The following is a 12,339-nucleotide window of genomic DNA, read 5'->3' as shown; positions in this document are numbered from 1 at the left end:
CAGGGATGCTGCACAACAAATAAGTCTCCAAATTTTGCCCCAATCTATTTAATATAGCCCATTCCATCCCATAGGACAGCGGGATGGCCGTAGTGCAGTGCCCAGCACACCGGGAAAAGGGCTCTTGCACAAGGAGCCTGAATCAGGGCTTTGTTACCCAACATTGCACAACGCCAGGGAGAAAGATGAAGCAGCAACGATCAAGTGAGGAGCTGAAAAATATTACAAAATCTTAATCCCCCCCGAGACCCTCGAGGGTGCTTTAAATATGGAGAGAAATTGCCTAATTAGCTTTTTTTTTTTTTTTTTTTAAACGGATAATTGCCTTCCTGAGCTTTCAGAGGCAGCTTAGCAACCTTTTAACAGAGGCGCAGCCGCGGCAGGACGGGGCTGGAAGGGGTTTTATCCCTTTCCCGAAGAGCTGCTGACAGTAAAACCTCCAGCACCACGGGCTGGGGCTGTAATGGGCACTTGGGTGTCGTTAGGAAAAACACGATTCCGAGGCCGCTGGTCAATACGTGTTCACATAAAAGGCCAATGTTCTAATATTCATAATCCCCGGGCCCACGGGGCAGGGCTTTAATGAAAGTCTCTCCAGTTCTGGGCTCCACAACATCAAAGAGGCCAATAAAACTCCTCTCACACGCTGACAGGCGGGAGGCAGACGGGGAAGGCAACGCTGGGGAAAGGCCCTGTGGTTTTGCCTTGGATGGGGCAGCACTGGGAAGGGCACAGAGCAAGCCTGTGCCCGGGGAAGGGGCTGAGCACCTTCTGACCCAGAAAATTGTGCCTGGAAGAAGGGGTCTGGAAAAGGAAAAGTGGTGCTCTCAGCCCAGGAAAAGGGCTGGGAGCAGCACCCTGCAGCCAGGGGAGGGACATGAGACACTCTGTGCCCTGGGGAAGGGGATAAGCCCCCAGCAGCAGTGCCCAGGGAGAAGCCCAGGGAGAAGCCCAGGGAGAAGCCCAGGGAGAAGCCCAGGGAGAAGCCCAGGGAGAAGCCCAGGGAGAAGCCGTGGGATCCTGCTGCAGCCCCGAGGGCGGAATTCGGCCCATCCGGAGGGCACCCAGGTGCCGGGGGCGGCCCAGCCCGCATCCTGCGCCCCTGCAAGGACAGGATGCAGCTGCTGCAGGCGCGTTCCAGGCGGCAGCTCCTGCTCTGCAAAACAAGGCGGGTGAGGACAGAGGGGGAGCCGCGGCGGGGGATGAAGGGCACCATTTAACGCCTCTCATTGCTAGTCAAGCCGACATCCTGCAGAGGCACAGGGAGGCACAGATCCAAGGAATCGCAGCGGTGGCTCTCCCGGGGCAGCCCCACGTCCACCCTGCAGGTCCTTGTCCCTCTTCTCTCCTCGGCTCCATCTCCCCCTTCCTCTTCCCCCACCGGCAAAGGGAGCTCAGGGGACAGCTGAGCTTTCCCTCGGCTCCTCCCTGGGAAGTTTATGACCCAGGAGCACTAAACCCGCCTTCCTCCCGGGTGGGATTATTTAATCCAGCAGCACTGAGAGCTGCTGCTGGGGCTCGGGATCGCTCGGTTGATCAGAGCCTGGCATCCCCCTCCACCGCCCCAGCTCACGCCGAGAAAGGGAGAAGATTCAGCAAACTCCTCCAGCGGACACCGCGTTTTATGGGATTTTTTATTTTCCCAGTCAGAACACGTGTCATTAGCGATTCCTCCTGAAAGGAGCAGCTGTTCTTTGGCCATTACTGCTCCAAAATTAACCAAGACGGAAGAATTCAATCGCATCCCTCCTCCAGGCCCTGCTGAGGGCTCCATTAAGGGATTGGGAGCGTCTTTTGCTCGGAGTTCACCGACATCCCCATGGCTGGGAAGGCACACACACAGCCTTGAGTAAGCCACGAGTAAACCACAAGTAAACTCCACCACGGAGCAAGCCCAGAGTGAATGTTATCGGCAGCAGCACCGGTGTGGGAGACGCTCCAAGCTGCCGGGCAGGAACCCAGCCAAGAACCAGGAGGGAGGATAATCTCCAAGAAGAGCCAGCCCCTTTTCTCCCTTCCGCTCTCAATCTCTGCGAGGATATTTCAAGGCCTCCAAAGAACAAAAAAAAAAAAAAAAGGAAAACAACCCCGCAGGAGCAGAAGAAAACAAAAGTGAAGCGAAGGAACAGGACGTGGCAGGGCCGAGGGGCAGAGCGGGGTCAGGCGGCACCTGCGCGCCACGGCCTCGCTCCGGAGCAGCTGGGGAAGGGAGGAGCGGCCGTAATTCCATCAGCAGCCCCAGCAAACAAATAATAAATAACAAGAACCAGTAAACAAAGCTGAGGCATAATCATGGGCTTTGTCAGAGAGAGAGCTGAGTTGAAATTTATACCCTCGGCACCAAAAAAAAGAGGCAGCTCCTGTAAATTTCTCTTACCTTCGAGGGTGATGGATGGGCTGGTCCTTGGGCTGGCAGAGGGGGAGAACAGTCCTGTGGTGCTCATCCCAAATTGGGATCCCTGCTCTGTCCCTCCAGGGGATCGCAGAACTGCACCACACCTTTCCCTTCCCAAAGTAACAACTCCCACAAAGTACCATTGGAGGTCACAGCTGCTTTTCCAGCAGAGAAAAGTGCAGCTTTTCTTGGGAAAAGGCCCCAGGAAGCTGGGGAGATGCACAGAGCTGCCTGGAAATTACCCTGCTTCTGCCACACTTTAAAAAAAAAAACCCTTCTCCTATTTAAGAGGGGACAGGGCTGGGAAATCCAACTGCAGCAACCACATACCTGGAAGTTTGACCAAATCCTGGTCAATTCTGCTCTCCTCTTTGTCCAGGTGCTCCAGTCTCACTGTTTCTGTCCTCACTGGGGTGTCCTCGGTGGCAGACAGGGTGGTGTAGGTGCTGATCACCAGCATTCCCAGCCCAATCCACAGGATAATCTGCACAGAGTGCCAGAGGGACAGTGAGCACAGGAAATCCAAGGGGACTGCTCCCCACAGCATTCCCACGGTGCCTCCACAGAATTCCAAGCTCAGCACAGTGACACATGTTAGGGAGAGGAGAGAAATGTCAGAGAGAAACAGGAAAACTAGTTGCTCCTGGCTGAGGTTCATATTTGGGTGCAGAGCCATGGAAATGGGAACTTCAGAGGCTGGAAGCTGTTGGAAGGGCTTTGGAAGGGCTCAAAAGTGAGTGGAGTGAGTGGACAAGACACAGGATAGGAGAATGCATGTGGCAGACACAAGTCCTGCTGCAAAGACTCATTATTCCCTGGTATTCCCAGCATGAGAACTTCATGAAATCAGCTCTGGCTGAGCACAGAGGAGCCTGGCCTGGTTACAGCCCCCAGCCATTCCAGAGAGCTGCTTAAAAACCCTTGGGTTTGAAAGAAAGAGTAACCACACACAGGTCCTGGTCACAGGGCTCAAGAAGCTGCTGAGAAATGACTCCCTGATTCCCAGAAAGCTAAGGATCAAACAGGATAAAAATAGAAGGATGGAATCTGGACCCCGTGGAGGGAAGGGCTCTTGGAATTTCTCTACCTCAAAAAGGAGAAAGTGATGAGCAGCAAAAGAATTTTTACAGCTTGTTATGTGATGACAAATTGGTCTAAAAGGGATCTAATTCCACATGACTCATAGGAAGAGTTGGATGGCACTTGGACAACTTGGTCTAGTAGAAGATGTCCCTGAGCTTTAAGGTCCCTCCCAGCCCAAACCATTCCCTGATTCCATGACTCCCAATCCTCACTGTGCAGATTTACATCCCAGTCCACAAAAAGCACAACAAAAAGATGATTCTCAGCATGAGGAAAACCAGGAACAGCCACAAGGAGCACTTCTACCACTAAAACTGCCAGAAAACTGCGAATCAAGGGGAGAGGTGAAACTGGAAGGAGGAATTAAAACATTGGCACTTCCAGAGGGGGAGGAGGAGCAGATGCTGAGGGAGGTCACCCAGAAAGACGGAGCAGCGTGGTCAGAGCAGGCCCAGGAGACCCCGCAGGGCCCGTTCCCAGCACACCCCGCAGACAGCCCGACGCCTTCGGAAGGAAAAGGCTGGCGGGACGTGGAGCTGCTCTGCACCAGGGGCAGCGTGGCCAGGGAGCAGAGGCCAGACCTTAGAGCTGCTGCAGAGGAAACAGGAGCAGAATGCGCTGCCTGCCTTGCCCGGGGTGCACAAAGAGCAGATATCCTGTCGTCCACCCCCCTGGGGCAAACGCAGAGTCAGCAGGTCCTGCACTGCTGCCCTGGGCTCGAGCTGCTCCACTTCCTCCCCTCCCACAATCCACAGCCCCGGCACAAATGCATTTTGTGCCTGGAGAGGCTGTTCTGGCACCTTCCAGAAACAACAGCGGAGAGGAAGAGCTTTTCCACAAAGAAGATCTATTCTGGTGCCACAGGAACCAGGAGCAACGTGGGAGAGGAGGGAACTGTAGGAAACGGCTGAAAACATTAAATGCTTTAAAAGGATTTTTGTTGTTTCTTATCTTAGTGGGGAACCAGGGGCTCAAATGCCTCGGGTTGAAACCCCTTTGATTGTTGCACATTTGGAGTTCAGCTGCGAGCTCCCCGAGCTGCGGGTACGGGCACACGTGGCAGCCTGAGACAGGCTGGGCTGGCCCTGAGCCGCCCTCACCCAGCTCCCCCCTCCTCCTCACCTACCCCCTCCCCAAATGAAGACCAGAATAAAGAGGGCCAGGATTTGGCTTAATTCCATGGAGATGCTTATGACATGGAAAAGCAGTTTGTGCTCAGGGGACCACTAAAGCAATTGGAGGAACAGGAGTGAGGGCTGCAAGGACTCGGGTGCTCGAGGAACCAATCCAGGCAGAGGAGCCACCAATCCCCAGAGCATCCAGAGATCCTGGAGCCAGGGGAGGCTCAGCACTGCACAGCACTTCTGAGCCAAGGTCTGGTCCCATGAGAATGATCTCCCCTAGACCCACCAATCCCACCGAGCTTTCTGCAGGAGCCCCTCTCAGCATGGACACGGTGAGAGGTTGTGGAAAGCCCTGGGGCAGGTCGGCATGGCCAAGGCTCATCTCCCGGGAGCCACGCTCTGAGCACAGACGGGAATTCAGGAGAGGAAGTTTACGCTGCCGTTTCCTCGGCCGGTCGCGCTCCCTCTGCCCTCCTTCCTCCAGAAGATGACTCCAGCTCTGCACAGCAGAGCCATTAGCTCAGCCCTTCTCCTGCAGCCCCGGGAAGCAAACATGCTGCATTTGTGTGGCGTGACGCCATCGCCGTCCTCCTGGACACCGAGCGTTCCGAGGAACGGAGTCATGGAGAAGGAATGCAGAGCCCCGGTCACTGCAGGGCCCCTCCTCAGAGATGCTGTGTTTGGGGGGCTGTACCCCTGCATGTGCTGCTGGGGAAAGCCTGCTGATGATCTCTGTGCTGCCAAGGAAGGGCAGAGGGAATCTCTTTTCCACCCGCACAGGAGCGAGCCAAGGGGTCACTTCCTGACCTCCGGCAGCTCCTCTTCCCCAACTGGGACAACAGCAACTCCGGCCTCCCTAGGAGGGGCCTCTCGGACAAGCTTGTGTCAACACGGGGAAGGCAACACCTTCCTGTTGGCAGCTACAGTCTCTGTTCACAGACCCTCACACGCCCTGCAGCAGCTCTGCCAAACCCGGGGCTCCCGGGGAGCAGCGGGATGCGGACCTTTACAGGAACAGATGCTTAACCACAAGAAAGGAACACTCTCCCTGCTTCACTCACAGCACTGTGTGCCTGACTCTCAGTTTTTTAACTGCTCTGGGACCTGCCTTTCCAGCCTAACCCTTCCAGCCAGGGCACTCACAGCCCAGCCTGGCTGAGCAGCAGCTCCAAATCCTTCCCAGCTCCCCAGCAGAAGGCCTTTGCTGGCCAGCAAACATCTCCCCATTTCCCTCCTCCATCTGAAATCCTCTTCACTGCTTTTAGTGCAAAATCCCTGTTTTGCAGCCTCAGTTTGCACCATCTCCTGTAAAAACCTGGCCTTCCATGTCACCACCTGCCTGACACTGGATGCTACTGGGTGCCAGAAGTGGCCTGATAAAAGCAGCCAGTTCTCAGCAGCACAAGAGCCAAGATAACCCAGAGAAGTGTAAAAGCTGGCACTGAGGCTTGCTGCTCTGAAGGAGGGAGAAGGTCCATGTACTCTGTTTGGACAGGGACAGGGAGGGAAGGACAGCTGAGCCCAGGGCTGGCTCCTCTCCCCCCACTCACCACCTTCCTCAGGAGCTGACTTTGATGGAGTGGAGCACCTGATCAAAGGAGAGCAGGAATGAAGGAGGAGACCAAAGACAGAGCTCCAGGGAAAGAATAAATGAGCCTTTGCAAAGACCTGGAGGGAGGAGGAGAGGGTGGGCTCGGAGTTGGGCTGTGGAGGTGGGGAGGTGCTGAGCAGAGCAGGCAGGTGTGTCCTCGCTCCGAGCAGGAATGCAAACCTGACAGGCAATGGATCACTCAGGAAAGGCTGGACAGCTCGCTGCCAGCCCCTTGAGAGGTAACCTGGGGCCTGATGCTTTAGATAAGCCCTTCCTCTTTTGTGGGGATTTCTGCAGGACAAACATCTCCCTCAGCCTCGTGACCGGGTTTGGGGTCAGGCATCGTGAGGGCCCCAGTGTCCCACCCGAGCAGCCGGGCTGAGAGCTCAGCCTGTCCTGAGTGCAGCCTCGAGGCACTGCAGGGAAACACTCTGGCTCAGCCGGAATAGAAAGCAATTCTTGAAAGTGCTCTTTGTTTCCCTGAAAAACCCAGGCTGGCATTCAGACTCCTGCTCGGGGTTTCACTCAAAGAAGTTCGGAGCTAAGTGTCAGAATTCAGAGTGAAAGCTGGAAAGTTGGACTATTTCCTTGTGTCAGGGAAAGCACGGGGAAGAAAAAAAAATACACACCCTGCTTAAAAAATTCACGTAGGTTTGCAAAGCCACAAGTCATTAAGCACAGAACAAGCCACCAGTTCTGTGGGCCCCAGGAAAACATGCTGCCCTCCCTTGCTGACTCCACACTGCGCCCAAAACCTTATTCCCAGCCCAGCACTGTCCTGACTGGGAATGCTGGGGGCAGAGGCCTGTGAAAAAGGCAGTGGATTAAATTATTGTTAGGGAAAAAAACCTCAAAACCTGTTAATTTCAGCCCACGGTATTTGCAGGAGCAGAGAGATCAAGCCCAGCAAAAAGCCACTTTGTTTCGGTCCCTGAGGAGGCCAATTCAAACTGGAGCAAAAGGAAAAGTTAAACTTCTAACAGCCTCTCAACGACCCCAATCCCTCAGAAAATCAATTCCTGAAGCAACACCTCTATGTGTGTGTTCCTTTTTACTATTATTTTGGTTGAAAGCAGAAAGCTGAGGGTCGGCAGCACAAACCACATCGTGGAGCCCTGTTTGTTTTACGCAGCCCGGGCAGGTCGGGATGTGAGGCTTTAAGGTTTTACAGGCTGCCTGGATTTCCTGTTCTGAGGATCCAAAACCTGAATCCCACCAGAAGGAGGACTAGAAGCAGCATTTTATGCATAAAATTACTTATTTCACTTGCTGCTGGAGGGACAAAAAGAGCTGGTGTTCCAGCTTGGGCCAGCACCTCTGCCACTGTCTGTGCATCCCTAAATGGTGGACACCCACCCAGAACAGCTCCCACCTGCACTGGGCAGACTGGAGCGGGGGCTGGAGGAGGTGCTGAGCAGTTTTTCTGTGCTGCAGCCAAATGAAGCACGTTCCCAGGCTCTGCACAGGGCTTAGGGGGATGTCAAGCAGCATCAGCACTGACCTGTGAACAAAGCGCATTCTTGTGGATCTTCTTGTAAATAAGAGCTGGGCAGATGAAACAAATGAGGCTTCCCATGGTCGCACCTGTCAGGCCCAGGACTGTTTCCACTGGGGAAGAAGAGGAAAAGTCAGCAAAGGTCTTTTCCAGGAGTGCCAGAGCAGCAGCACAGGATGGCTGCCAGAGCCCCCGGGCAGGATGGGGTGTGAGTCTGGTCACCCCAGCCAGGAAAACAAATAACAGAGAGCAGAGCAAGCAGCCAGCCCTTGTTCCCAGCTCCTCACTCACCGTTTGGGATCATGATGCCTCCGACCATGGTTCCAAACACAACAGCCAACGTCAGGGCTTTGAACCGGAGCGGGGGCATGTAGCCCCCGGCAGCGAAGGTGCCGTCCTTCTGCTGGGAGGGCAAGGGTGGAGGGGAAGAGTTTAGTTCTGCTATTGCAGTCCCCAGACCCTCAGCAATCCCCTCAGCCCTCCAGAAATTCTCTCAGCCTCACAGAAATTCTGTCAGCAATGCTCCCTGCAGCTCCAGCCCATCCCAAGTGTGATCCCCTCAGCTGTGCCCCAACCCCTGTGCAGGGAACTCAGAGAGCAGCCCAAGGCCAAGGGCAGGGGGAAGGAGCTCAGGGGTGCAGCAGGAGGAAGAAATCACAGGGGAAGAGCTCTGGCTGTGCTAGGGAGAGGTGTTCCCCAACAGCTCTGGGAGCAGGGCTACTCCTGCTGTGCTATGCCATGAGAGCAGCTCCTCCGACTGGGAAACACCGCAGGGAGATGGTGCTGCTGGGCAGCTGTGGAGGAATCCCAGAGACTCTCTGCTTCCCATCCCACCTCCTGGGTGGGAGGTGTGGAAGGCAAGGCCCCAGTGTTCCCTGCAGCCCCAGCAAGTCCCAGCTCCGCTGCTGCACAGATGGGAGAGGAAGGCAAAGCGACACCTTCAGAGCCCAGCCAGCCACGAGCTGAGCCCAGGCGAGATCCAAAGTGTTCCCAAGTGTTTCCAGCGCTTCCTCCTCTGCACCCGCTGCCTCTCACCGACCGTCTGCCCCCCATCCTCGGGCCCTCCCAACGTGAGAAAAGAGCCGGGGGCTTCTCACAGGCAGAAGTGGCAGGATTTAGAGCTATAAATTGCTCAAGTTTTATTTCCTGCCTAAGAGGTTTCTATTTATGCGGCTACACAAAGGCCTCAGAACATTCCCACAATCTCTCACTGTTATTTGCTGAATCCCATCGGCGCGTTCCGCGCGCACAATGCACAGAGGAGAACGCGCCGCTGCCACAAGGGACTCACAGTCTCCAGCAGACAGACCAGCTTCAGTCACAAAGGCTGGCTGAGGAGCTGGCCCTGGGAAAGGTGGAACGTGTGGGAGAGGGTTGTATCCCTTATCCCACTGCCCGCCCCCGCACCGGGCCGGCCCCAGGAGGTGCTGGAGGAAGGGGACATCCGAGCCCAGGGCGGAAAGGGCTGCCCCAGGCTGCTGACAAAGGTGCTGGGTGACAATAACAGAGCAGGAAGGAGCAGGCACACAAGGAAGCGAGAAGAAACGGGGCTGGGCTGGGCTCTGAGGACAGGAACAGGAGCTTGAGCTCAGTGAGTTGGCCAGCAAAAGGACAGCAGCTGGAGCAGCAGGAAATGAGGAGGCTCTACTGCTTCCAAAAGCACATTTCTCCCTCTTTCGGAGGGGAAGACCCACCTCGGCTCTGAGCTGTGTAACATGCCTGTGCCAGAGCTGGAATCCCCAGCAGAGCAGGAAGCTGCAGCCACGGGACATGGGCTTTACACTGGGAACTCCAGCCCATGGAATTCCTCTGCAGAGAGGACACAAACCTCCAAGTGCCAGGGATTAACCACTGAGCAGAGCAGGATTTAGAGATGGCCACAGGCCCCTGCTGCACTGTCACCACACCCTGGGCACTGAGGATTTGATGGGAGTTGAGGCTTTGCCCTCTGGATAGCAAAGAGACCATTATCACCAGAGTCTCACAGAGCCAAGGCAGGTTTGGGCCCGTCAGACACCAAAAAGTCACAAAAACCCTTCAAAAACCAAGTTTCCCAGTGAGGCAGCCCTGAGATCTTACCTGCTGCTCAAAGAGCAGGGTGTTCAGTGCCTGTCTGCAGGGCAGGATCATCATGGGGAACCCCACGGCCACCGACATCATGAATCCCACCCGGATCATCTCCGTCACCACGTTGGAGGGGAAGTTCATCAGCACGTTCCCAGCAATGGCCTCGGTGTAACTCACGTAGCCAAAGAAGCCCACCTGGGGAGGGGAGAGGGGCTGGATTCCCAACACTTCACTCCTGCTCCTCACAGAGGGGACAGGACAGTGATCTCCCATTGGAGCAGCCAAGTGGCAGCGTGAGGTCACTTCCATGGGCAACCTGCCCCAGCACCCCAAAACCTGGGATAGGTCGTTAATCAAGAGTGGGAACTGCCTAAAAGCAAGTTTCTCATCAAATCCAGGGGTTTTCCTAGAGACACACCAGGCCCATGGATTGTCCCTCTCCAACAGAGGGGCTGTCACTATTCCCTGCAGCAGCCTGGCTCATGGGCCAAAGCTCTCCTCAGGAATTATTAACCCAGTTTTATTACCTGCTGCCTTATGAGGCATAACTTCCCTCACAACAGACTGGAAAAAGCTCTCCCAAACTCTGTGGAGCAGCTCCAGGCTGGGCTCAGGAATAGCTGGGCCTCCACTCTGCCTCCATCCAAAGAAATGTGTTACTCTGAAAACCTGGATTCTCCCAGTGCCCCCTGTGCTCTTGGGTTCATCACCTCCCACCTAACCCTGCTTTCAGCACAACGACTTATCTGTCAGAATAAACACAGATAAGCAGAAACCAGCCCCAGCTGTAGATAAATCCTCATCCCTGTGGCCCCTCCAGATTTCTGGCAAGGGAAGAGAAGGGGAAGTTCCTACCATGATGTAAAAGGTGGTGACCACGTTTAGGGAAGAAGCAAATATGGAGCTCATGATTTTGACAGACGGCTCATCCAAGCTGTCGTAAGTAGGCAAGACCTGACTGTAAAAAGGATAAAATATTTCAGGAAACCTGCAGAAAACAGGAGAAAACCCCCAATCCCAACCCATTCTTCTGCCTCACCCCAGCAGCAACGAATCCCCGACACCTTCCCCCCTCTGGAGCATAAACACCTGCTGCTATTCCACAATTTATACTGCTAATGCCAAGAGATTTCAGAACACTCATAACTTTTAAGTGTTGCAAAAATATTCCCGCTCTCCCCACCCCACCACGTGGAGAGAAACGTGTGATGTAAACACTCGGGTTCAGGGAGGGTTGCAAAATGAATGACCGTTTGTTCCCGGGGCTGCACATGGCTCGGGGCCAGCCCCAGCGCCAGAGATTATTGTTCTTGGAGCTCTCCGTGCTGATAATTAAAGCAACACAGTGTTTACAGAGGAAAAGCGGGAAGAAGGTTGGAGCATCCCACTGTCTGAAGGAAAAGTTAAACAAACAAACCCCGGCGCAGCAGCGCCTGTCCCGCTTCAAGCTTGCCTCGTGGAGTGCCAATTCCCTGGGATTTGGGGTATTTACAGCCTTGGGAAGCGTGGGGAATGTCCTTTTTGACATCAGGTGCATATTTTAGCAACTCATTAACCTCTTGTTACTTTAATTCTTAGCGGCTACATCCGGGAACTCTCTGGAGAAGGAGGGGAGCGTGCAGGGAGGTGGGAAAGGGGTATCCCCAGCTCCAGTGGGCACCAAGCCATTCCCAGGAAGTGTGTCAGGCTGAGGCCAAGCAGAAAGATCCTTAACCTTTAACCCTTAATCCCTGAATGTCAAAGGAGGCTGAGTATATTGGCTATGGGACACGACAGGGCTGGAGGTACCGGCAGGGAGCACGGCCAGCGTCCCTGGGAGTCTCCATTTGGGATTCCTCTTTGGGAGTGAGGAGACTGGCTTCCCTGGGAGTCTCCATTTGGGATTTCTCCTTGGGAATGAGGAGACTGGCTTCCCAAAGTACCTCCATTCAAGATTTCTCCCTGGGAGAAAGGAGACTGGCTTCCCTGGGAATCCCTCCATTTGGGATTTCTCCTTGGGAGTGAAAAAACTGGCTTCCCTGGGAGTTTCCATTTGGGATTCCTCTTTGGGAGTGAGGAGACTGGCTTCCCTGGGAATCCCTCCATTTGGGATTCCTCCTTGGGAATGAGGAGACTGGCTTCCCTGGGAAATCTCTCCATTTGGGATTCCTCCCTGGGAGAAAGGAGACTGGCTTCCCTGGGTCTCTCTATTTGGGATTTCTCCTTGGGAGTGAAGAGACTGGCTTCCCTTGGAGCTTCCATTTGGGATTTCTCCTTAGGAGTGAAGAGACTGGCTTCCCTGGGAGTTTCCATTTGGGATTTCTCCTTGGGAATGAGGAGACTGGCTTCCCTGGGAATCCCTCCATTTGGGATTCCTCTTTGGGAATGAGGAGACTGGCTTTCCTTGGAGCTTCCATTTGGGATTCCTCCCTGGGAGTGAGGAGATTGGCTTCCCTTGGAGCTTCCATTTGGGATTTCTCCCTGCTCTCTCCACAGCCACCTCCAGCTACGTTCTGGCCTTCAGCCCCCAAGAGAAGGGTCAAGCCAAACATTCAGGCTTGGTAAGGATAAAAGAGGGAAACGGAGGCTCTGCAGTGTGTGGGAT

The 12,339-nt window shown here is 54.7% G+C and overlaps 1 protein-coding gene across 2 annotated transcripts in view; it reads right to left on the bottom strand.

The window, feature by feature from the left end:
- The window catches only part of SLC38A10 (solute carrier family 38 member 10), a 30,088-nt gene that overhangs the window by 8,717 nt on the left and 9,032 nt on the right, over positions 1–12,339 (bottom strand). The window contains exons 1-6 of one of the 2 annotated variants that reach the window (XM_083874647.1): positions 10,795–10,890; positions 10,611–10,713; positions 9,768–9,950; positions 7,980–8,091; positions 7,695–7,801; positions 2,726–2,879 (exon numbers count right to left, since the gene is read on the bottom strand). In XM_083874647.1, coding sequence (XP_083730773.1) covers positions 2,726–2,879; positions 7,695–7,801; positions 7,980–8,091; positions 9,768–9,950; positions 10,611–10,713; positions 10,795–10,838 — 703 coding nt within the window. In that variant the 5' untranslated portion in view covers positions 10,839–10,890. Of the gene's footprint in view, positions 1–2,725; positions 2,880–7,694; positions 7,802–7,979; positions 8,092–9,767; positions 9,951–10,610; positions 10,714–10,794; positions 10,891–12,339 lie in introns of those variants that run through there. The other variant, XM_083874646.1, reaches the window with a different exon arrangement.

This window comes from Zosterops lateralis (assembly GCF_965231275.1).
Source record: "Zosterops lateralis genome assembly, chromosome: 18".
Taxonomy (NCBI): Eukaryota; Metazoa; Chordata; class Aves; order Passeriformes; family Zosteropidae; genus Zosterops; species Zosterops lateralis.
Note: the sequence above shows the minus strand (reverse complement) of the source record. Positions and strands in the feature narration are given on the sequence as shown.